Here is a 26,098-nt window from a genome sequence, read left to right on the forward strand (position 1 = left end):
GTAACAAAATAAGCGATTTCATTCGCAATTGCGGGGAAAAAAGCCATTACTATAAGATCTTCAAAGGCCTCTGGTGACAAAATTGTCACAATATGTAATTACGTCGCTGAAAGGGAGGAAAGCATTGTTTGAATATTACAGCAGCAAATCTGTTAAAAGTTTTAATCACGAGCAAAACAATGAAAGCCGTCAGCCAAGAGTTTGATCTTTAATTATTGTGGTTGTCTTGTGCTGCGTAAAGTCTTGTACTTTAACGCTTATCAATGAACAGGAGTTGGTTTCCGTCAACTCTCTCTTAAACACACACACAAAAAACTCCACGAATCCGTACGTCACATGCTGTCCTTGAAAGTTGAGAGATCGCCGGTCGTCCCAACGAACTAACATCATAAGAGGATTACCACTGAACTATTTTAATCTAATTAGGCAGTGGAACATTTATGGGATGTTTATTCTCCCTTATTCTTACCCTCTCCAACAAGAAACAAAATCAATTCGCTAGATGTTAAGGTGTCGAGACTGACATGTGCCAGACAAGGAAGAGTCTTGCATAAAGTCTCAACATGCACACCAATATTGTGCATTACACGACTACAGGGAAACACCTGCTTTGGTGAACATTCCAGGCTAGTGTATCTTTGATAAAAGTAAAGGAAATCCAATTTCATGACAAATAGAGCAGTGATTAATAACGTACAACATTCCTAGAGCAATTGTAGGCTGTTCAGATTCAGGTTACATGTTGGTAGATGGTTAAAAGTTTCCAGCTGCAGGCTGCTAATCCTGTACAAACACTACAGGCTAAAGGTTGACGCTACACGTTTCTGACAAACCTTGAACCGCTTTCACTTCACTCCACCCCTTTTATCCCTGAGGACACTCAACAGTCCTCTCACAATCCCACAATGCACTGCTACGTATTTTAAATGTTCTTGTCCCCACCCCAGTCCCTCATCAAACAATATGGTGCAATCACAAGAAAGAGTCATGTTGACGCTGACAACACATTTAATGCAAGTACCGCATGCCAATGTACACAACTCAATGAACAGCAAACAGTGCCCTCATGTGTACAACAACTGGTACTACATCAATAGAAATATGGGGGGGAAAGTATTTTACGTTGTAAAACTTTTGACAGAATCAGGCACACATGATTTTGGGGTGGCCCTCTAAAGTCTGGTGATTTCTGGACTTCAACAGTGAGAAATACTGTTGGGAGGACAGAGTGTGTTGTTTAATCAGTCGTCCTTCAGACCTCCAAAGACAGCAGAGGGGACAGTCTTCTGCTCCAGCTGCACCTCTGTGGCAAGACAGCATCAAGACACATTACACATCAAGTTACAGTTCAATCACTATTAAAACCGCAAGTGCACATTGACAGGACTGAGGACATGGTGGTACATCTCACCTTCGGGCTCTGCGTCCTGATCCTCATCCTCGTCCTCGTCATCATCAATGTCAATCTCATCTGGATTGACCTGTTTGGTCAGTTCTGCAAGTTCGCTACGAGATGTGTCACTCCTTCATAGACACACAATGGGGCAAACAAACAACAAAAATGAGCACAGAGTAAATAGTTCCACACAAAAAACTACTGTTGGGACAAAGGGTTGCCATTATCCATTGCTCGTGGTCTGTTCTGACAGTGGAACTCCATCTTGCTCTCTATTGAAGAGGCCTTTGACTTCGTTTAAACAGGCCAAACAAAACCAAAGAAAGAGGCTGCTTTATGTATCCATCAATCTCTCCAGGCTGTCATATCTGTCATCCTCGCCTGGATCACTACTGAGACTGAGAGGGCTGCCAACGCACACACAGCTCTTTAAACATTTTTTTCTCCGATAGTGGTAACTCTACATGACCTTCCATTGAATTCTAATTTGCTCTCCACTGAACCCTTTACTGTATCTGAACAAGTTAAATAAGACCAGAGACAGGGGCGGGACATATGTAGCAAATGATGCATACCTGACAAAGAGGATCTTCTCTTTGAGCTTGGGTTTGTCTTGCTCGGCCTCCGCAGCCAGCTGCTGTGCCCTCTGCTCTAGCATCTTCATGTCATCCACTCCACCCTGGCCCGGGGCAAGGTCAGACACTGGCCACAAACAAACACAGGTAAGAGATAAGAGACATCTGCACAACATCTACAAGTGACATACTCCAGCAGAACTGTAGGCAGGTCTAGTGGTCGTCACTGTCGATTATGTAGCATCGCTATATTCAAACATTTGGGCTGCGTCTGAATAGTCTTAAATGTAAGAGAGCTGTCTTACAACCTTGGTGTCTCACCTGTCTTGCTGTCAGACAGCTGTCTTGCGCGAGGTAGATTTTTAAGGGTGAGATTATTCAAAAAAACGTTCTTTACGAACGTTCTTTTATGTCGTTAGTATGCTGAAAGAACGTAGGTTCTTACGTAGCTTACGTAGCTAACTGACGTAGGCTAACGTACTGATGTTAGAAAGTTGGCTGACTGACGCCTCGCAAAACGCATTAACCATTATTGATGGTTACAATGATGGTGTTATCGGATAGTGCGGTGTCTATTTCTCGGTAACTTTTTAAAAATATAAGCGCGAAAACGCTGAAAACATGTACATTTACATACAAAACACGACCGTCAGCGGAGTTGGTCCGCCATCTTTGTTTACTTTTTTCAGTTGCCGGAGGGTCGTGGCGCAAAGGTTTGTGGGTAGTAGACAGCATCAAGGCTACACCGATGGTTCCTTGAAAAATGACCGTTATATGACGTATTCTAAGGTGTCTTATGACACCTGAGAAAAAAATTAAGCAGGTTCGGACGGTGCTTCCTTCTCTTCTTCTAAGACACCAGGGTGCTAAGACAGCATTTTAAGACTATTCAGACGCAGCCATGGTTTCCTAACCTGTGTTGGCATTGATGGTGGCCTTGAGCATCTGAGAGGACATGAAGTTGACCTGCGTGTTGTACGTGGCCTGAACGCTTCGCTTGATCCTAAGCATCTCGCGGATGGTGTCCTCGTTGCCATGGCGAATCTCAAACTCCTTCCATGCCTGCCAGAAGGTTGCCGTAATCTAGAGACAAGACATACAGCCGAGAGTTTTGTTTGGGGGAAGAAAAAAACAAACAAGAACTGAATCAGTATGACCAGTAGCACTCAGTAGCATGTCACTGCCAGAGGACAGTGCTGGAGGGAAAAGTTCATCTGTGCCCTTACCCTGGGATCGCATATCTGGGAGCAGTAGGAATAAATGGCTCTGGCGCGATCAATCTCGCCCAGCTTGCTCTCCATGTCGGCAAAGCGCAAACACATATCTCTGGAGTGCTCGTCTGGAAGGACCTGATACAAAAGCAGGAAACAGAGGTGAGAACGGAAAACCGACATTGCTCCTCCACACTTGCCCAACCCACTCCAAAAAACTTCAAGATGCCCCACACTTTCAAACTGGCTGTTGGGTTTAGAACATTGAGATGATCTTCTCATTTACCCCCCCACTAATAGGCTTAAGACACTGAGTCAACAGCTCTTGAATGCTGTGGAGTGTTGGTGTTTGTTGCCATCTTTTGAACAATATGAAGATGTAATGTTTCAAGAACATTCTGACATTGTTCACCTCTATGGCCTTCTGGTAAATGGGTCTGGTGTGGGTGACTCCGTATATTTCGGCTGCTCTCTTGATGTAGATGTTGAACATTTGATGGCGCTCGCCTGTATCCACTGCCTCTGTGGCTCTCTCGTACACGGCCATCGCGTGGCGCGCAAGGCCGTACTCTTCTTCCAGCTTTGCGTACAGCAGATATATGGCTGTCAATCAGAAATGATATGTGATGATACAAGCAGATTATAGAAGGTCGACCAGCTAAACTAAGAAACACCAGCACGTATCAAAGCAAAAAACTGCAGGCCATCACATTTTAAATACTAGGCTGCACTCATCGATGAACTTGGTCAGATGTTAGAAAACTGTTTTCCGGATAGTAGTAGCTTTTGACAAATGACTTGGGTGATGAATATCATTACAGCAAACTTTGTGCCTTATTTGCAAACTGTGTCATACTTTTGGCGAACTTTGGAGGGCAACGATCTAAGGATTGCTCGAAAAGGTCTCGCGCTCTCTCCAGCTTCTTTCCTCCATAGCGATCGATGAATTTGGTGAGATATGTGTTCCAGATGTCATATACATTAGGCCACCTGAATAGAGCAATGCCACGTTCGTACGCCTGCAAACAACCCCAGAAAGAATTGGTTCAGCAAATAAGGTAAAAAACTATAAACTTGATAGTTGAATATCAAATCAATATGAACTGAAAAACAGGACAAAAATCACAAACTGCAAGCTTACTTTGAGAAGTATGTGCTTAAAATATGTATACAATATCATAAGATACTAGGTACAATGCAAAGCTTTGATAGCCAGCTCACCTTGAAGCTCTCTTCAAAGTAGTTGTGCTCTTCCAGGAACATGGCATAATTAATAATGATCTGAGGGGTGGCTATCCGCAGGTCAATGATGCGATCATAAACAGCCTTTGTAGACTGAAGAGAAAAGCAACAAATCCAATTCAAACAACAGTCACTCACAGTCATGCTCTTGCTCCCTCTGGTTTGTACATAGGGGGCAAAATGTATCAATCCTATAAAAGCCCATGTGCACCCACAACCCCATGGTTTGTGAACGGAAGTTTTTTATCAGAGTTCTCAAATACAACAAATACACACATTGCACACCCATTCTCTAAATCTAAACGTGGGTCAAATCTAATACAAATTACAGTCAATTATGCCGATTACATTGTGAAAAGAAATTTGAATATTGGCCTCAACACTGTAAAATCAACCGGGTGATCCCTTGTCATAAAAATGGCATGATGGCTGTATTGACAGTTCCATTAAAACACACGCACAAGAATTCCTGACCACAGGCCACTTAGCCTACCTGCATGACTGATTTTAGTGCATGCCATTAATGTTATGTACACTATAAGCCTGTACTAACAGACAGCATTTGTCTGTATAACAGTGAAACAATGTCTTACATTCTATATAAAAATGTTTAACATACCTGGAAAGTGCCAAGACTCTCCTCTAGGTCAGCCAACATTGACCAAACTTTGAGAGACTTGTACACTCGATTTTGCACAGGCTCCGATGCATCAAAGTATTCAGCTTTCCTTGCTGGAATGGCTGTGGCTTTCTGGAAAGTACAAAAACTCAAAAGCGTCAGCGTCTGAGACATAAGGAGCATTACAACCTGTTATGCCATCAGATAAAAGCTTATAAACTCTTCAAAAAACATGCAGTAAGTCCTTCTGACTCGGTTGGTGTGAACGGTTGTGTGTTTGTGTCTTACCCTGAGTATGTGCAGTGCAGCGTCGTAGTTCTCGTACCGCAACTCCATCTCGCCATACTCACACCACACACCCGACAGATCATCCACCACTTTGTAGTTCACCTTGGTGGCCTTCTCAAAGATGGTCCGTGCCTAACAGGTTTAAAACAAATTAGAATACCAACGCAAAAAAGTCCATTAACTTGTAGCACAGCTAAAAGAAAAATGCTAGCATCTAGAGCAGAAAAACATTTCCTCACATCATCTAGTTGTTCGTTGTCCTCGTAGAACCTGGCAAAGGAGACCCAGAGCGAGTGTGGCTTCCCTGTGGCCTTCATAGGGTCCACCGTCTGCACAGCCTCAGTATACGTGTTGATGATCTGACAGATGCACAGAAACCAGTCAGTCAGTCTTACACAAGTCTCCATAATGGTAACTACTGGATGCCCTCTCACTGCGTGCAAACAGGGGCAGGCTGGGAACCACTTACCTGGTGGGGTGTGCCCTCATACAGTTTGACCCTCTTGTGCCATTCGTGCACGTTGTGCGGGTTCTGTCTCAGCAGCACGCTGTTGAGCAGAAGGGGCCGGCGGGTGATCAGCTGCTCGAAGCGAGCCAGCCTCAGCTCCAGGTCTATGTCGTCTAAACAGGGCAAGGGGGAAAGCACAAAAGGACATGATGTCAGTGTGTGAGGGTCTGACTGTGTACTGGGAAAGAGTTTGTGGCTCTGAAGCTGAAAACACTATCCCTGTGTAGTGGCCGGGCTAAGCATTAGAAATTCCCTAACCAAACATGAAAAAGTGAAGCACAACAATCAAGATTTTCTCCCTGTAGTTTCATCTCAAAGATTATAACTACACCATTGGGGACTAATGTTCATTCAAACAAACAAGTGTCACTGTTTAGGAATCCTCACCATCTTCATCCTTTCCCATTTCTGAGTTGGTCTCCATCTTAGCTGCAATCATGCTCTCCTCAAACTGGGCATAGCTGTCGAACACCTGGGTGAAATCACGCACGGTCACCACCGTCTGGATGGCCTCCTCATACACGTCTCTTGCCTGGATGGGACACAAGGGAAGGGTCTCAGTTTAAGCACACCTTCAAATCAGTATATTCAACCCCCCCAACATCTGATCTTACATGATTCATGTAGAACACAATGTGCACAATGCTTCAATTTAGAAACAGTATCCTCAAAAAATACACCATGTCTATGCCCTAAAAGATCACACCATTCAATGTATAAGTACTCTTCTTCTGCCATACCATTTTCAGTGGTTGATGGCATCTAATTTTACAAAGCAGTCAGAAAGGCTTAAGGTGACCTGTTCGTTTTCTATGTCAGGACCACGATCGCAGGGACACGTGAACATACCTTCTCAAAATGGCCGCTGCGGATGTAGTAATCTGCCAGGGAGCACCATAGCTTTCCCAGCTGATCTGTGAAGCGCGTGAGGCCTCCGCGGATGATGGCACCCACGTTGAGCGAGTTCACCTTGTCTGGGTTCTGGGAGATCAGGTCGCACATCTCGTGCCACAGCTGCAAATGTCATGACATCAGTATGTGGTCTTACAAATAAGAAACGGTTACTCACTGACAAAGACAAGTACTAATCTGCTAATGAACATCAACCAGGTCCTTACCTGGTAGTTAGATTTGCCCTCTTTGGAAACAAAGTTCTCGTCATTCACAATAGCTGCTAGACGCACCGCTGCCTCATCCAGACGCCCGACTGAATGCAGGTAATCAATGTATTCCTCAGCATGCTCAGGTGAGAGCTAATATAAGGTTACAAGATGACATGGTGAGAAGATATGTGATAATGGCAAATAGAATAGCTAACAGTCGATCACAGTAGACAGTCAATGCCATTAGAGTTTAAGGCTAGACAAGTAAGTAAGGGATAATGTATAGAACGCAGGTCATTGTCGGGAAAATAAGCCCCGACAGGGCGAACAGCACCCCGACGCGAAGCGGAGGGGTGTTGATTCACCGTGAAGGGGCTTATTTTCCCGACAATGACCGGCATTCTATACATTATCCCGCTTATTATACGGCTAAAACTAAAAAAATGACTTAACACAGTGTGTCTTTTTACAATGTATTTGTTTTTGTTATTATACGTAGTGTTAAAAAGCAGAGAAATAGTTCGCCAAAGACGTTGAACTTCAAAGACAGTTGAACCGTCCGCTGAAACTCCCTTGGTTACCGTACTACTTGCGGAGTGCTACGAAAGATGTGAATCAGAGGCAAAAAGGCCACTTTCCTTGACAGCGGTCATTAACTGCATAGCAACGGTCAGTTATCGGAAAATAGTTGACCGCAGAACGTTGGGAAGCCCCATTCAAGTGAATGGAGCATTCTACAGCATTAAGAAGAGCCGTGTAATAAGGCCAAATATCCTTACGGTCATAAAGGTCGTAAAGCCTGTTCAGTCATTGTAAAAGGCATGTTCATTATTCTCACCTTGAGGTACCGGCGGTATACTGTAATGGCAGTCTCAGGCAAGGGCAGGTTCCTGGCAAAGCGGAGGTATAAGGGCCAGACACGGCAGTGCTGGGTGATGGGCAGAGCTCTCAGGGCTCGGTCAAATGAGCGGCGACTCCTGGTGATCTTAGACTGAGACACCAAGAATTGACAGTAATCCAGCCAAATCCTTGGCATCTGGGAGGGAGGGTGCACAGCAAATTAAGATTATGATATGTGCTGAATCTGTAAATGACTGACCAGATACACATCAAACCAAAATGGCACTCTTAGGATGGTCATTTCATTCCAATTGGTGTTTGTGCCGGATCATAACAAAACAACTGAGCAGCAATGACATGAATGTACCTTGTGCATGAAAACCAATGCTCTTTCATGGCAGTTGTTGATCTCCTCATAGGCTGGGTCTGATATGCATTTCCCCTTCACCTGTTTCCTTCTTTCTCTCAAGTAGTTGTACCAAAGCTTATAACTGCACGATGGGAAACAACAGACATACGCATCAAAACTCAAGTACATTTTCAGTTAAAAACATCGTACAAAGTTAGTTACTACAGTTTCCGTTACCTGCCCGGTAGCTCTTTCAAGGCTCGCTCATAGATCAGGTTGAGCACTGATTTGGAGGCATTCTGTTTGAACTCGATGTAGCGCATCCAGCACTTAACCGAGTAAGGATTCCTGATGATCTCCTCCTCATAAGGCAGGTCATCTTCTTCCTGAGAATAGAAATAACCGCAGGAGAATAAGCCCATAAGTTAATATCAAAGTTCCCATGAGAGGGTATAGCCTCTATTGTGCAGCCCTACATTACAGATTTCTTAATCCGAAACCAAGTCAGGTCAAAAGAAAGTTTTGTCTCTCCTGTCACAACCCCATAGCAGGGAACTAGCCAGCTAGCAGAGTAACCAATTTACACATTGAGCAGCCTCAAAATTAGCATGCTAACCATTACAGTGATAACGGGCAGGGCAACGCATGCAGTATGAGAGAATACGCCACAAATGTGTAGTCCTGTAGTCCTATTGTAGTCCTACAACTTTGTTTGTATTAATGCTTTACATGAATCATATCAAAATGGCATCACAACAGAACAAAACGTACATCGGCACTCATGAGATGGAGGCTAACCAGATAGCAAGACACCTAGCATTTGGTATAGCAGGCAAGGGCGCCATGATTGTAAAACAGGCCGCAACATCTCAATAATAGTGTTAATATATACCCATGAGCTTGAGAACACTAAATATAGATGTACTTACAAATATAACATCGGCCTTCCCGTTCAAGGAAGGCATCGCTAACACTTCAGTCCAAATTTGTTCAAAGAACTGAGTAGCTAACCGATTACTTTGTGATGAAACTTCCTTGCCACAACGTGTACGGAACGTAAGTCTAGCCCCGCCTACTGTTGAAATTGATTGGATGTTACACTTTCCAAATTGCATCGGCATGCATTTGACACTTTCCAAGAGTTTTGTTACTAAATGTTACGAAAAATGAAGCTTAATAACAATGTAATTGTCACGACAATTAAGTTAAGAATAATAGGAAGGCCTATATTTCCTCGAGAAGGCTAATGCATTTTCCTTGTTCTAATAATAATAATAATAGTTTTAAATATGCACTTCGTTTTGTTAAGAAAAATGAAAACACAATGAGAGCAGACTCGCTGGCCAGAAAGATGCAGAATAACAATCTTACTGACTTCTGGAAGGAGATCAAGATCATAAATAATAACAGAACTCCCCTCCCTTCTGATATCGAGGGGATTAGTTGTCCAGAGAAGATTGCTGATCTATGGCGAGAGCATTACAGTAAACTATTTAATTGTGTTAAAAGTAACACCGTTAGAATTGATAATGAATGTAAAGGTCTCTCAGCAGACATGATAGTTAGATCAGTAGATATCTATGATTCCATCCACATGCTTGACAACAACAAGGCTTGTGGTATGGATTGCATTTCTGCAGAGCATCTAAAAAATGCCAGTTATAGACTCAGTCCATTACTAGCCATGTGTCTTACTGGAATTATGGTTCATGGTGTTCTACCGAACTCTATTATGTCAGTGCTGTTAGTGCCTGTTCTTAAGGATAAGTCTGGTAAACTGAACAGCAAAGACAACTATCGACCCATTGCATTAGCCAGTATCTTGTCTAAAGTGTTTGAGAGAATTCTATTAATGAAATTGGAAATGTATGTTCTGACTGCTGACAATCAGTTTGGTTTTAAAAGAAAACATGGTACTGATCTCTGTATCTATGCTCTGAAGGAGATTGTCTCTAGGTACAAAAGTCTAAATTCATCTGTATTTTTATGCTTTATTGATGCTTCCAAAGCTTTCGATAGAATTTGTCATGAAAAACTGTTTATGAAGCTGCTAGCGAGAGGTGTCCCTAAACCTCTTGTGAGGATTTTGGTGTTCTGGTATGCCAATCAAACTTTTCATGTTAAATGGGACAATGTTGTATCAGCTCCTTTCTATGTTGGCAACGGAGTTCGACAAGGAGGAATTTTATCTCCCTTTTTGTTTAATGTTTATATGGACGATTTATCAAGCCAGCTGAATAAGACAAATACAGGCTGTCTTATAGGGGAATCTATTGTCAATCATCTGATGTACGCAGATGATTTGGTCTTACTCAGCCCATACAGTGCTGGGCTGCAACAGATGCTTAGGGTGTGCTCTCAGTATGGCATAGACCATGATATTAAATATAATGCAAAGAAAAGCCACATAATGATAGTCAGAAGTAATCAGGATAGGAAATTAACCTTCCCTACCTTTTATCTATCTGGCAGTCCCCTTGGTGCCCGTGAGGAAATAAGATATCTGGGCCATGTCATTTCTGATGATTGGACTGATGACAACGATATATATCGACAGCGCTGCAAAATATATTCTCAGGCCAATATGTTATTAAGAAAGTTTTCTATGTGCTCAGATTCGGTTAAATGTTCCCTGTTTAGAACCTACATAACACCAATGTACACTGCTCATTTGTGGTCTAATTACAGGAAAAGGAGTATACAGAAACTGAAAGTAGCTTACAATGATGCTTTTAGATTGCTGCTTCATGTGCCTAGGTGGCATAGTGCTCGTCAGTTGTTTGTTTCTAAGCACGTACCAACTTGTGAGGCGCTCTTGAGAAAACTGATGTATGGTTTCATGTGTCGACTGGACAAGTCTGAGAACTGCATAGTAGAGGCTCTGGTCAACCCTCTAAAGAGCTGTTATCGCTTTACCTCAAACTTAAGACGACATTGGCACAAATGTCTTCATACTTTTTAATGCACTGTATTATGTGTGTTGTATCTTTTTGTTTTTCTTTATTTCTATTTTTATTTATTTATTATAATTGTATGTCTGTTACTTTATATGGAACTTGGTGTCTGAAATAAAGAATAATATAATAAGAACACCATAAATGTACGCGTAGTGTTGACAATGAAGAGGAACTATTTACTCCTCAATCACTTATAAACATTACAACATCTGTTCCTGTTCTACAACCTGGTTAGTGACACCTTGATGGATAACTTGCTAGAATATGTATATAGGTGTGTGTGTGTGTGTGTGTGTGTGTGTGTGTGTGTGTGTGTGTGTGTGTGTGTGTGTGTGTGTGTGTGTGTATTTTCAAATCACCCAAGGCAAACAACTTCTTTGGCTTACTTTATTAGATGTTTAGGGATACACAGAAACACATTTGCTCGTGATAAGCTCTGACACAGGCACAGGTGACAAGAGGAGGGATGAGTCTCAAGGTTCTATTATACCAGTATAAAACGGTTAAAATATGACACCAAAAGGTATCAAATCTTACAACACAAGATTTATGTTCATTCCAAGACACAAACACAGAGCAGTCCTAACAAGATGGAAAAAATTAAAATGTTGCACATAAAATCAGTAGCACATGGAGAAGTCAAACACACAATAAATAGAAGTGAGACAAATAGAGTGCAATTAATTTTGCAGGCCAACAAATGTGCTATAGCATTAGCTATAGTAACAATACTGATGGCCTTACTAAATGTCATATGAAATGAACTGCCCTGTTCATAACATCAAAATAAACTTAATCATTTAACTTTTCTTCTTAGCCCCCTCCTTCCCCTCTTTCCTACCATTCCCCTTTCCTTTCCCCTTCCCTGTTTCCCCTCCTCTGGTGGCCTTCTGGATCTGGGTGGCGTGGACCCTCTGGATGAGGGAGAAGTAGTCCTCGTCTGGGCTAATGGGGCTGCTCTGTGGGGGTGCCCTGCAGGGCGAGGAGGGCATGGGCCGGCGGTCCTTGGAATGGGCCCGTTTGGGAGAGGCCCCAGAGGGGTCGGGCGACCTGCCCGGAGGGAGGTTGAGAGAGGAGGGTCTGCTGGGAACGGGACTCAGAGGGACCCTGATGGATTCTCCCGGGGGTCCCAGCGTCAGGAAAACCTCAGGGAGAGCACACTGGTGCTCCTGCATTCTCTGGATCTAAATTAAAGTCAACAATTAAATGAAAATAATCAACTGCAGATGTAACTCTTAAAACCTTTTCTTTGTTTGTGATTCGTATGATAAGACATGATTTACATTACACTTACAATTATTAAAATGATAAATATTTATATATTATATATTATAACTTATTTTTTTCCGAAATAACCGACCAAGACTACAAAATGGTTACCTGTTGTGGAGTAAAGCTCATGGATACCTGAAATGTCACCTTCAGGAAGAAAACAAAATCAGAAATATATAAGCATTCATTTGCACATGTGTTAAAATGAACATGACAAGACTAAAATCATTCAAATTATGAGATTACTCACTTGAGTTGTTTGATTAGCAAGATCCTGCATTTTCTCTTTGTCAGACGAAGGAGAGAAGGTCATAGACCTCGGAGTGGGCCTGAGAGAGGCTTCTGCCTGAGTAGGGGAGGCAGGTCTGGAGTGGGCTTTTCTGGGGGTGGTCACACTTATCTGGGCGGCTGACACCTGCGTATCCTTCTTGGCCACCTGGAGACATCAGATAAAAAAAAAAAAAAGTAATCAAGCAAGTAATGCATGAACATAATAAGTATAGATATTGCATAAATCAATTAGAAATGAATATATGGATATAGCAAAAATAGACACGTTGACCCTACTTTTCGGTTTGGTAACGGGCTGAGTGTTGCACGCTGGTCATCAAGCCGTCGGCTTTGGCTGTTGGCCATGAGTTTATAGAAGTGGTCCGGATCCTGACCTGTGGGTTGGCAGGGATTTCATGTATGTTTTCAGCTTGCATGATACACTACGGCACACTTTCAGGCAATGCAAAGAAGCGTCACTTTGGTACTGACGTGTGTTTGTATCTGAGGAGGAGTGAACCGGAGAGCTCCTCGGACTTGGTTTGAGGGAGCATCGTTGTTCGTCCATTCTGCCATGCTGGGAGCGCTTCATGATGGCAAGGAACTTCTCCTGATCAGCTGCTGCTGGTTCTGCACGCTAATGTATAAAAGCATAGTGTGAGTGAGCCGAGTATACATACCTGAATAAACGTATATGAACAGGAACAAGATCATGAGATTATAATCTCAACACCACATGAGGTCTCTCTAAATGATAAATCCAGCTGTAGAGTCTCTCTGTGTGCCTGCTGACCTGGGCTGAAGGGCTGGAGTTCTCATTCTTGGGGGAGACGTTGAAGGATGACGACCTTTTAGGAGGCTGAGGGAGGCCCAGTGTGGGAGAGGCTGGTCTGGAGTGGGCTTTTCTGGGGGTGGTCACACTTATCTGGGGGGCTGACACCTGCGTATCCTTCTTGGCCACCTGAGTGGAGACATCAGAATAAAAAAAAAAAGTTATCAAGCAACTAATGCATGAACATAATACGTATAGAAATTGCATAAATTAATTATAAATTAATATATAGACAAAGCAAAAATAGGCACGTTGACCCTACTTTTCGGTTTGGTAACGGGCTGAGTGTTGCACGCTGGTCATCAAGCCGTCGGCTTTGGCTGTTGGCCATGAGTTTATAGAAGTGGTCCGGATCTTGACCTGTGGGTTGGCAGGGATTTCATGTATGTTTTCAGCTTGTATGATACACTACGGCACACTTTTAGGCAATGCAAAGAAGCGTCACTTTGGTACTGACGTGTGTTTGTATCTGAGGAGGAGTGAACCGGAGAGCTCCTCGGACTTGGTTTGAGGGAGCATCGTTGTTCGTCCATTCTGCCATGCTGGGAGCGCTTCATGATGGCAAGGAACTTCTCTTGATCAGCAGCTGCTGGTTCTGCACGCTAATGTATAAAAGCATAGTGTGAGTGAGCCGAGTATACATACCTGAGTATATGAACAGGAACAAGATCATGAGATTATAATCTGAACACCACATGAGGTCTCTCCAAATGATAAATCCAGCTGTAGAGTCTCTCTGTGTGCCTGCTGACCTGGGCTGAAGGGCTGGAGTTCTCATTCTCGGGGGAGACGTTGAAGGATGACGACCTTTTAGGAGGCTGAGGGAGGCCCAGTGTGGGAGAGGCTGGTCTGGAGTGGGCTTTTCTGGGGGCGGCTGGAGACGCTAATATCTTCATAACGTTAGGAGCAGAGCAACGCTGATCATCCATTCTAAAGCGCTGGGGGAAAAAATACATCAAGAAAAATGTATGTTTACTATCCATGAATACATACTGTAGCTATATGTGGATTTGAAACAACTTTCCATTTTGCTAAATGCACTGAGAAAATGTAATGTTTTCTCTCCATATGCAAAATGCACTTACAGTATATCTGGGCCTAAAACAACTGTAGCTGTTGGGAGTAGTGTATAAAATCCATTCCAAACCATGAAATACTTTCACTCACAACCCTTTTATAAAAGGTCCCTTACCTGTGACCTGGACACCAAGTTGCACATGTTGTCAGAATCTGGTTTGGCTGATGTCACGACTTTCCCATTCTGCTGGCTGCAACAGGAGGGCTGTTGAAACCCTGGCAGTGACCGCATGCAAACGCGCTGGTCGTCAAGCCGACCACTCTGGGAGTTGGCCACCATTCGGAACAACTCATCAGGATCCGGTGCTGTGTGGGGGGAAAAAACAGGATGAACCCAAGACATCACTCAATGTCCCAGCATTATCTTTGCACTGGTGAGAGGAAGTCCGGTTGATCCTGGGATGTGTGCAAAATCATGAAGAAGACTTATGATCATCTATTTCGTTTGTATTTCTGTTTGAAGGTGGATAGATAAGAAAGGAGGAGTTCAGATTGGTTGTTATGCCTGTTGTTGGGGGTATTTGTTGTAGAGATTCTGAAAAGATGCTGACCTGGACGGTTTGCATTTGAGTGGTTGGAAGCAGGTGCATTTGAGTTGCTGGAAGCAGGTGCATTTGAGTTGTTGGAAGCAGGTGATGTCCTGTTAATGTGTCGGAGGGCACATCGCTGTTCATCCATCCTGCCATGCTGTGAGTGACTAACCATGGAGAACATCTGCTCCTTTTCTTCTGAAGAGGACTCCTGTCAGTGAAGAATATGTCAACACTACAAACGCACTACAAAAACAAACTATCAATAACGAGAGTCTATATCAGAGTTATAATATATCAGTGTCATTGACCAATAGTAGGCTACTGCAAGAATGTCAGCCCCAGACCATGCATCTATACCCCAATTCACTATTACACCTAAGGATAATAATATTTACATACATCAATAGCAAATTTCTACCCTCAGCTCATAGTTCAACATAGGAGGAGTCATTAGCGTTGTTCAGTACCTGATTGCTCTCTTTTTCTCTCTCCGATCCAGGACTGAAAGTGGCAGAGCGAGGAAGATTAGCACTAACCAAGTCCTCTTCATCCTCCTGGGTGGGAGAGGCAGGTCTGGAGAAAGCCTTTCTGCCAGGGGCAGGAGACCCTGGAGTCAAAACAATCTGAGGTAAAATGTACCTCTTCTTATCCATCCTGAACCCCTGAAAGATGAAAATGGAGCATTCAGACTTTTTAGTTGGTTGAAAAAAAAGTGTCCAGTAAAGATCATCAAGTGGTTATCCTACCGGTGAACCTGGAAACAAGGTATGTTGTGTTTGCTGGTCCTCAGGTCTTTGGTCTAGTCACACAAAATTCATAAAGGAAGTTGAAGAGAAGATCAAACGAGGACCAAAGGTGCAAAACAATATGTAACTCTCTCGCTCTCTCTCTCTCTACTAACCTGATGGTGTTGTGTCTGAATGGCTGTGGCTTGGCGATGATCTCTTGCTAGGGTCCAGTGAACAGCACTGCTCGTCCATTCGCCCTCGCTGCGAGTGGCTTATTATGGAAAAGAGCTGCATCTGATCCGGTGGAGTACCTTCCAGCTGTAGGATAAATCATGCTTTAACCCTCTATAGGAGGATAAGGCCTTTGAGCTTTTCATAATCCACTGTCACTGCTAATGATATGAAAACAAATGAATATGGACTGTAGGTACTATAATATCAAACAAGTTGAAGGTGAACATAACACATAAAATGAAGTGTTTGATACAGACAGTACGTCATGGCTTACCTGAACATCAGCGATATTTCCTGTGTCTGTCTCTGTGTCAACAGCTCTCATGATGAGCTTGTCTACCGCGTTATGCTCTCTTATAGGCAATGTCACACTTCAGAAAAACGTTAGCATGTACTTCAGTATCCACAACAGCAGGACAGGGAGAACTGTACACAGATACTGAGGTAGAGTGCTTCCTTGCAGCTTCTCTCAGAGATTAAAGCAGGTTGCATCTGTTGGAGGTGCTTTTATATGATATCAGCCACCAAACATCAACTTCCATGGCCATTAAAGGCATCAAGTAGTGGCTTCATGTTGCCATCTGTAATCCTTACATAAAACCATGTAATCCTCAGAGATGGGGGAGGATGATCTTTTTATTTCAGGAAATTGCCATGCATTGAGCCATGGGTGATATCAGAATGAATCAACGAGGGATAATTTACCACAATGGTTGGGTTGTGCCTGATCTTTCCGGAGTCTCATGGGTAAGAGGCGCAGGGTTGCCACCGGATGTCAACTAAAGGTCATATTTCCTAAAGGACCCAACCACTCCCCATGTCCAGCACAGTGTCTACTGAACCTCATCTCTGGTACACAAAGTGTTGTTTTTTTTTCTTCTTGGAGATAAATACCAGCATCTGAAGAATCAGTTATTTACTTAGAATGTTATAATCCATGTGCTTTTTTTGTAATCATTTCATCCTTAATATTATACACATATTAACACTCATAAGGAGGGGGTCAGGATTTGCATGAAGTTTATTTCTTTTTAATACAAAGGCAATAAGGAAACCATGTCCCCCAAGTGGAGAAACTTCACCCTACCAGTAATAAAATGTAACAATAAAAAAGTGCACTAGTTCAGGAGGGAACATCCAGTAGAGGACTAACAAAAAGAGATGAAAACAACCACACAGGTACTCCCCAAAAAGACTGCTGATTGGCTGGAAAAGAAAAACCCCACTTTCACTTTCTCACATCAAAAACGGCACACACAAATCCACTCTTTGAAGGCCTGAAGGCACATGTGGGAATACCAGGGAGATCATGACCAGAGAGTTCACTATTAGGGTCTCAGATCTTCAGCATGTAGAGGAGGCCAGATGGGCAAACTTCATTGGGCAAATCTTCATACCAGGTGCAAAAATATTATTTCCCAAAACAATCGTTACTTTTTTGTTTTGTTTTTTTATGTGCTTATCACTGATGTGAGACGAGCAGTCCTTCAAAAGGCAACGATAAGCAGGACAGAAAAACGCAGAAATTAAAAGGCAGATCGGAAAAATTCAATCACTACAAGAGAACATTCTCCAACACATTTTCAGAATGTAAATTTTAAGTTAAATATAATTAGTGATCACGAAATATACATTAATTTACTTTAAGTATTAAAAATATATATATATATTCTAAAAGATGGTGAAACATAAATCATCAGTGATTTTCCATGATTACATCTAAAAGGTTAACTGTTTCACAGATTTTCTTCTTCAGAGCAAAAGTGGCCTTCATACTCTATGAAAGTTCATCTTCCCAGTGTTTTGACCCAAGCCCTCTAAGAGAGATTCCTCTAAGCATTCTAGGAAGACTTATCCAGATTCTTCAGATCACTCAGGAAGCTTGTGGGTGTGAGGATATGAGATGAGCCTAAAGAAAACAAAAAGTAGACTTTGTTTTTTTGATAACTGAACACCAAAAATTGTTTACTGCTGTGTGACTTCATATCATGCAAACTTGTGGTGAACACACTCAATTCATGTTAAGCGAGGATAATGAATGGTGTTCTGCATACCAATCAGAACTTCCCATTTGCCATCAGTGGCCCGTGTAACCTCATACGCAGAGCGCATCTCAGAGTGGGACACCCCGCCAATGACGAAGATGATGAGCCGTGGCCCGCTGCGGTACTCAGTGGGCGACTTGTTCTTGTGCCACTGTCCGAACCGTGCACTGCTTGGGAGAACATTTGAGTTCCATTTATAACCACTGGAGTGTAAATCATAGGTACACACAAGATCGGCCAGCAAGCACGTAATGTGAACTGTAAACTGTGGAGTTATCATACTCAAGTTAAGTGCCAGCCTGAACTAACTTGGCTTGTGTTACTGCGCAAGGATAAATGAAAAATTCCCAGGAATGTATTACTTAGTAAAGTAACGGAAACGAGTACATTCTTTCAAAGCTCTTTCTGCTTTCAAAGGGGGCTCTCATGTTTGTTGTTATACTTGTTCTGGCCCTAATGAAATCCATATATAGCTGTGAGCTTGGAAATTGATGAGCAATACCTCACTGCAGTCTGCTGGGTGGAGATGGGGACAGGGTCAGAGAGGAACGGCCACTGCTTCCGGTCCAGCTTGTCTTCTATCACGTTCTAGAAAACACAGGACTCGTTTAGAGACAGAGAGAGAAAGTACACAAAGGCTTTTACACACCAAAATCCTTGACTTTGACCTTCTGACCCCCACCAACCCCTGAACCTGTACCTCCATCACATCCCTGAGGACGGGTGTCCACCTGGACATCTGGTAGGTACTCTCAGTGCGCTCCTTCCTTTCAGGGAAAGTCTGCTCAGCATTTTTTCCCTGTGACAGAAAGACAGAGACAAGGATTGACACTAGCTGTGAAAAGCAATGGACACGGGCACGAGAGCAGAGACGGAGAAGTAGTCAAGTGTACCCCACTGATGATGGGACAGCCCAGAAGCTCCAGGTTGTTGATGATGCTGCTGTCCTGCTGCACATTGGCATGCTGGATGAGCTTGGTCAGGTTCTCCTGGGCAATGCCTACATGGAGAAGAGAAAGACCATGATTTCAAAGAAAAAAGGGTTTGTTTTATTATTATTATTATTATTATTATTACTACTACTACTACATCTATTTTTTTTACAGTAGTAGTAGTAGTGGTGGTACGTGGGTGGTCCAGATTTTTTAATTTTTTTTTAAGTCTTCCTGCGAAATAGAGTATTGCAACAAGTTTCATCTGACAACATGATGGACACTGAAGGTCAATTTTTAGTTCAGAAGCGGACCCAAACCAGTGGACTTTACTTTGCAGCTGACGTACCCTTCTTCTTGTGGAAGATGAAGAGGAGAATGATCCTGATCTTGTCGTAGGCCTTGATGTCGCCGTCCAGCAGCAGCGGGACAATGCTCTTCATGGCGTCTTTCAGAGGCTCTCCTTCACTATCGCTCCCCATGGCCAGATCCTGCACACATCAGGAGGACTCAAATTTCACTCATAATACACAGCTTTGGCAGAGACCTGCACATACACACAGATAGACAGAAAAACACGAACACACACACACACACACACACACACACACACACACACACACACACACACACACACACACACACACACACACACACACACACACACACACACACACACACACACACACACACACACACACACACACACACACACACACACACACACACACACAAATGGCTGGACATGCTGAATATCGGCATCAAAGTGAAATGGCTTTCACCATATCCAAGGAGCAACATAAATATTCTCCAAAATAGAGTGACAAGGGGGAAAGCACAGCTGTGCATTAGGAGAGGGATGAGGGAGGTAATCCAAGCTCTCAGAACCTAAATTCATCTGGTTCATCCACACAAACTCACTCACACATGCACACACTAACTTACACACTTACCAAAGACATCTGTAAACACGCATACACGCAATAAAGAGAGACGTGTATGTTCTGAATAAAGAGACAGACATACTGAGAGAAGGGGTGTGGGTGGGTTGGCTTAGACTGTTTTGCCTGGGACAGATGCAATAAATTCACTGTCCACACACAGACTGGTGTGGATTTACTGGTCTGAGCTGTCCGTGCTGTAATATAACAGCTTCCTGCACGCAAGTACAGGTTGGACACTTAAATCCAGAGAACCGGTAAATTCCGAGAGCCGGTTACGCAACGAGACATCAGTAGCAAGGGTCATAAATGGGTGGCTTCAGACGGGGTCTTACTGCAATAATGGTCAGCTGAGAGGGGATAAGTGGATACGTGTTAATGCATCTCCTCTCAATCAACCTAAACACTCACTAGCCTCAACACAAAAATGCACGCTGTTTTAGGACCTGTTTGGAGATTCAAGTAATGTGGGTTACATAAAAAAAATGTTATAAATACAAATTATGCCATTACTACACCAGATGTATATCGATATTGGCCTGTGTTGGCCTTCTAACAAGGAATGGATAAAATCAGTTTTTTTTTATATTCACGGTTTCTCCATAAACACAGACATGAACTGAAATTCACGGTCTTAGTCTTTTCCCTTTTGTGGACAGATAAACACAAATAGCAATATCAGTCTGTGAATTCAGACGGTTCAGCTAAGATATATAGCTAGAATATTACTCAAATGTTTCTTGTTCTAACTGTAGAGGCAAATGCAGAGATTGAAAGCTGAGTTAAGAAAATTAGAGGTAGACTGCATTCCAGTGTAGTACAGGAGGGTTCTGGAAAAGTGTAACCAAATAATCAGACGCTCACCTGTTCCACCTCACACAGTTTGTCCACCTTGGCTTTGTACACCTTCATGCAGGCGTCAGCCAGGTTCAGATGAGTGGAATACTGTAAACCCAACATGAGGCCTTTAAGATCCACCATTACAGAAAGACTATTAGCAAAATATATATGTCCTGGAAATGGATGGTAATCTTTAAGTACACTTACCATGCTAAGCTCCTTCTGGTATTGAGGCATCTTTTTCAGCATCTGAGAAAGGTCTTTGATGTTGGCCTGGAGAACATGAGGAAATAGTTAAGAGGACAAAGAAATATAGAAACATGAATAAAGCCATTAACAATGTTAGCATACAATATTGTATTTACACTACACTAAGAAATTTACAAATAATCACAAAAGCAGACGGTGCACAAAAAACACGGTTACCCGCACCTTGTCTGTGCTCATCCTCTTACTCTCACAAAACGTGCGCAGCAGCTCTGTCACCTTCCTGTTGAGCAAACGCAGAGACAGTGAGCACATTTCACACCTACAACATTTACAGTGACAACACCAGCGGGCCTGGTAACACCACCGACACCACCACCACCAAGAGGGCAGTGATCTCCCATGCTGGCCTTACTTGCTGACGTCGGCGATGTGCATGTGCCTAAGCTGCACCCACAGCTCGTCGTCCTCATCCAGCAGCACCTCCTTCTCCTTCGAGTCGCCGATGCCAGTAGTGGTGTACCTGCAACATTAACATGTTCAATTGGCAGACTCTTTTTTCCAAAGTTTATGAGCAGAAACGTTGAGGACCTCGTCTTCGCTTAGCGCAAGCCACGTGGGCCTCCCTCTGGGAACGAGAGCCCAACTGTGTTTAACTCCAGCCCTGATCCAGCGTGCCTGGCTCTCCCTTTCAGGTAATCCTGCAGGGCTTGATTAACTGAGTCTTAATTAACTCCATTAGCAGTGAATAAACTTTGCAGGGAAGAAGGATCCTTCAGGGAGAAGATCCAACAACCGAGCTCGCTTTGGCTGGTAACGGAGCTCCATCGTGTACACAGAGCTAGGAGACAGTGACAGGGACTGACAGGAGGGGAGCCCAGGGACACTGACCTGTAGATGTCCTGGTGGACCTCAAGCAAGTCGTACACCATGGCCTGGAAGGTGAGCTCGTGCAGAATGGGCGAGACGGGGTCGCAGCCGCGGTCGACGATCAGGAGCTGCGAGCGAGCTTTGTCTGTGCCCTGACAAATAACATGCAAGCACAAGTCACGAAACACACACAAACCGACACTGGCAACATTTCCCCTTTGGGTTTTCACTGAGATTAGGCACCGATATCATGAATTAGCTTTGGCAAGTTATGGACTTTAAACATTGCAGTTCCAACATGCATGACAGAGCACGCTAGTTAGTGTTTCCCTGGGTATCCGAGGGAGCCGTGATGCATTTTTTAACACTTATGCTTTAGGAATGCTGGACACGGTTATTCCACACATGGTTTATATCAGTCAAGACATCCACCATGGCGTGGTTTTCAGAGGTATTTCAAAAATGCGTGAACAGATATCCTGTCCAGGTGCTGGGAGTTAACCCATAGCGTGTTACCTGAAGCTAACCCAATGGCGTCTCTATAAAAAACACAAAACTTACTACCCTGAAGTGGTATAGAAGTAGCTTTAGATGACAAGAAGCAATAGTGAAAGCAGTGGACAGTAGATCAGAAAGCAAATCACATGCACACGAGCAGGAGGTAAAGGAAGCATCTACTCAGACAAAGGAATTCACAGACCAGGAAATGGAGAAAAAAAAAGAGAGGAAAAAAGGCTTACTCTGTGCAGAGTTCCATTTAGGCTCAGGAAAATACCAGCTGAGAGACTGAGTATGACAGAGAGAGAGAGCGAGAGGCAGACAGAGACAGAGAGAGAGAGCGAGAGAGGCAGACAGAGACAGAGAGAGAGAGCGAGAGAGGCAGACAGAGACAGAGAGAGAGAGCGAGAGAGGCAGACAGAGACAGAGAGAGAGAGAGAGAGAGGCAGACAGAGAGAGCGAGAGAGGCAGACAGAGACAGAGAGAGAGAGCGAGAGAGGCAGACAGAGACAGAGAGAGAGAGCGAGAGAGGCAGACAGAGACAGAGAGAAAGCAAGAAAGACACCACATAGAGCTTATTGTTTTGCAGTGAACAGGAAACCAAATACAAGTGTGATCTTCATGGAGCTTCTCTACTGAAGTGGTGCAGAGGGGCATTTGATTTACAGACAGCACAGCACTACAGAGATCACTCAGCAATTCCAAAAGAAAACAATAGAAGGAAAAACTATATGTATATATAATAACCATCTAATTAGGAAGTCCTTCTGATTCTATGATAATAACCATATTATAATTTAGATAAAGAACAGGCGTTGATATAAGCATGGATACAAAAAATCTCCAGCATGACAACAAAGAACCCTCACACACTCTCAACTACAAGCCAGGGTGCAATGAAACGGTCCCAACGACTAGTATGACGTGTAGTGGCTGTAGCAGGTCCTACAGTGTTAAAGTGGAGAGCTGGATCTCCTCACCTCTCCCATGCTGGGGTTGTCCGCTTTGTGGGCGTTTAGGCGGTCCAGCACCATTTCAGCCAGGGCCAAATTCTCATCTGGGCCCCTTTGTGTGGGAGAGAAAAGCACTGGGTCAACACACTACTGGAAACCACGGAGAGGATCGTATTTTCATATATGCAAACTCTGAGTTTGTTGTGCTGGCTCTGTGGAGAGGCGTGCCGTACTTCCGGTAGCGTATGGCAGGGTACTCCTTCAGTGTGTCGCAGAGGGTGGCGATCTGCTCGGCCAAAGCCTCCATCATTTTATTCTTATCCTTATCGTCCGACGGGCCGTAGAATGAGTGCAGGGAGCTGCTGTCATCCAGAGAAAACACCTGGAGAGACATAGATAGAAGGAAAGAAAGAAAGAAAGAAATACAATAAATATACATAAAGTCTGGCAGAGGAATATTCATGCCTAATGGTCACTGGAAAATGCATTTTGTGCCAGAGAAGCCAACACTTGCTCTGCATAGGGTGGTGGAGAGAGAGAGGACACACCTGTGATTCATAGGGCAAGAAAGCCACATTAATTTCTTTCAGCGTCTTGATCACTCGTGCTACCTTTGACCGCCCAAGCTCAGCAAACAGATCATTGGGACAAGCTGCAAATTCAATGCACATGATAAAGAGCAATCCTTTCAAAAGCTTCCATGCATGTCAAGCAAGAGAGACATAGCATTGTGACTACAAATGACTTCTCCGCTTTTGTCTTTAGGGTAATAAGGAATTCCCTATTAAGAATCCCCTGGCCTATTAACAATTAGTATAAAAGATGGCGAACATGACTACGTACTGTCAGTGAAGAAGATGTGTGCGGCTTTGTATGTGAAGGCAGATTCCTTGAAGTCATTCAGCAGGTTCTGGATGGACTGTTAGAAAAGTACTTGGTGAGTTCAGGAAAAAACCCGTCTCAAGCTATTCATCATCAAGAGTTCCAGCATTTAAAAACAACATGATCACCCACTAGACTAGACTAGAAATCCCCTCTCGAACAGTCCTCACCTTTCTACTTGGGGAGATGAGATAGATGGCCTCAAGGCTGGGGATAGGCTCTCTGCGTTTGTTGATGTCCTCAACAACTGTGGCACAAAACACGCAGTTCATATAAGACAGGATCTCCTCAGTCCTCAGAACAGTTTCCTCAACATATTCTTCTGCATTCCTCTAATATATCACCAATCTACAGAACTTTATATCGTCTAGTATTTCCTGAACTCACTGGTGACTCCCTGTGCCATGATGTCAGACATCTTACAGCAGGATGAGAGGATACGCATACTGATGTGGTCCACAATAAGCACCTGAAAGGACAGGGGAAAAGATGAATACCTCAACTATATAAGAAGCTTAAATAACGGCATCAGATTTTAATGTATGTACCTTCCACTCTCCATCCTTCTTCACACTCTTAATCACTCCGCTTATTATCTCTGTGAGGAGCAGCAAAGAAGAAATTAGATTTCGAAAAATGGCATAGGAAGTAACAAATATAGGCACAGGAAGTGACAGATAGGTCAATGGTAAGAGATACACATCACTGGCAAATTGTATTTTCTATAGGGCATGTTCATCTGGCCACCTATCCGACAGATAATCAAGAAAGTTTTATATTATGTTGGTTCTAGAAGTAGCTACACAAGGGTAATTGGATCTGCAGTAAAACCAGCTTAACTGTGTCTGTAAAATGCAATCATGGCTAGCAACAACACAAGAAACCCAGCCAACAAAATAAGAACCAAGCTTATATGTTCTAACGCCCATAGTGATTTGAGGTCTTGTGGCTCTCTTGGGGAAAAAAAAAAAGCCCGATGAGGAAGTTAACATCGACTTCTTGTTAGGTCTTCACATAAAATAAAGAACAATGCTTTATAGTGGGTTCTGGATCAAGAGTAATGCATTGTATGTCCTGTGGTAAAGAAGAAACACATCGAGGTTGCTAGAAAGTTTACAATGTTTGTCAAGTTATTGCCATTCATTCGGTTTTAAAACAAGTCTCTTCCTAAAGCCTTCTTTGAATCAGGTGGCGACTTGGGTAAATGAGTGACTGAGTTTTACCACCCTCGAGGTTGATCACAAGGCAGGTGTCAAGACAAGTGCGATTCATTTTGAAAACCGCGCTTTAACAAATACTTACAGTAAGCTGAATATAATATGTATTACATATATGATATTATAGAGTAATCATAAACGTCTCTCGATTAACACGGCCAACCACAACAACTTTAACCGAGTCATTGTGTTTGAAGTAAGAGACCGGTTTGTCCCTGCCATCAGGGAATAAGGAAGCTTCTGTCCTTGTGTTTTTAAGTGACGTAGCCTGTTAGCCAAATAACATTAGTTTGTTGGTTCGAAGAGTGGCATGTATCGGGTCAGAGATGGTTCAAATATCTAATCGATGAAACAATACACAATAAAACATCTATGTTAAACAGATTTTAGACTTTAATCCTAACATTTACTTACTTTCGTTGACGACAGCTTTCAGTCCACTTGGGGCCATCTTGACACTTCCGGGTACATCGACTTTTCCCTACAGCAACTTTTTAAGTGGCTACCAAATACATTAAATTTACGTCATATCCGTAGGCTTTCATCACTTTCGCATGGTTGTTGCAAAGAAACCGAAAGGCTACACTTGTCTACTTCTTCTTCATTACCTATTTGCCATTATTTTTACCCAACACAGGTTATCTCTCTATTGTACCCAGTTCAAGAAAAAAAGATGACT

The 26,098-nt window shown here is 43.1% G+C and overlaps 2 protein-coding genes across 3 annotated transcripts; both read right to left on the bottom strand.

Annotated features, from left to right (window-relative positions):
- Window positions 1–1,001: 1,001 nt before the first annotated feature.
- Window positions 1,002–9,173, bottom strand: xab2 (XPA binding protein 2). Its single transcript, XM_080856887.1, has 19 exons — window positions 9,061–9,173; window positions 8,369–8,517; window positions 8,150–8,273; window positions 7,781–7,978; window positions 6,958–7,092; window positions 6,689–6,853; window positions 6,227–6,371; window positions 5,801–5,952; window positions 5,571–5,690; window positions 5,332–5,463; window positions 5,044–5,175; window positions 4,404–4,517; window positions 4,039–4,201; window positions 3,595–3,785; window positions 3,198–3,320; window positions 2,886–3,054; window positions 1,972–2,098; window positions 1,412–1,524; window positions 1,002–1,303 (listed from the first exon to the last, which is right to left on the bottom strand). Exons 1-19 carry the CDS (start codon window positions 9,094–9,096, stop codon window positions 1,242–1,244), a joined length of 2,550 nt encoding a protein of 849 aa, XP_080713013.1. The 5' UTR covers window positions 9,097–9,173; the 3' UTR covers window positions 1,002–1,241.
- A 7,947-nt stretch (window positions 9,174–17,120) lies between these two features.
- stxbp2 (syntaxin binding protein 2) lies at window positions 17,121–25,876 on the bottom strand (the record flags this gene model as incomplete). 2 transcript variants are annotated; one of them, XM_080856889.1, is made up of 19 exons in its annotated part: window positions 17,121–17,943; window positions 18,089–18,249; window positions 18,582–18,667; window positions 18,780–18,878; window positions 18,973–19,079; window positions 19,361–19,502; window positions 20,817–20,897; window positions 21,000–21,065; window positions 21,225–21,282; window positions 21,415–21,522; window positions 21,891–22,021; window positions 23,348–23,432; window positions 23,554–23,702; window positions 23,869–23,972; window positions 24,164–24,239; window positions 24,373–24,449; window positions 24,590–24,671; window positions 24,751–24,800; window positions 25,834–25,876. In XM_080856889.1, 19 exons carry the CDS (start codon window positions 25,868–25,870, stop codon window positions 17,876–17,878), a joined length of 1,767 nt encoding a protein of 588 aa, XP_080713015.1. In that variant the 3' UTR covers window positions 17,121–17,875. The 2 variants fall into 2 exon arrangements, with proteins under 2 accessions (XP_080713015.1, XP_080713014.1); XM_080856888.1 differs by having other exon boundaries at window positions 18,089–18,246; window positions 25,834–25,870.
- Window positions 25,877–26,098: the final 222 nt, after the last annotated feature.

The sequence above is a fragment of the Sprattus sprattus genome, assembly GCF_963457725.1.
Source record: "Sprattus sprattus genome assembly, chromosome: 18".
NCBI classification, from domain to species: Eukaryota; Metazoa; Chordata; class Actinopteri; order Clupeiformes; family Clupeidae; genus Sprattus; species Sprattus sprattus.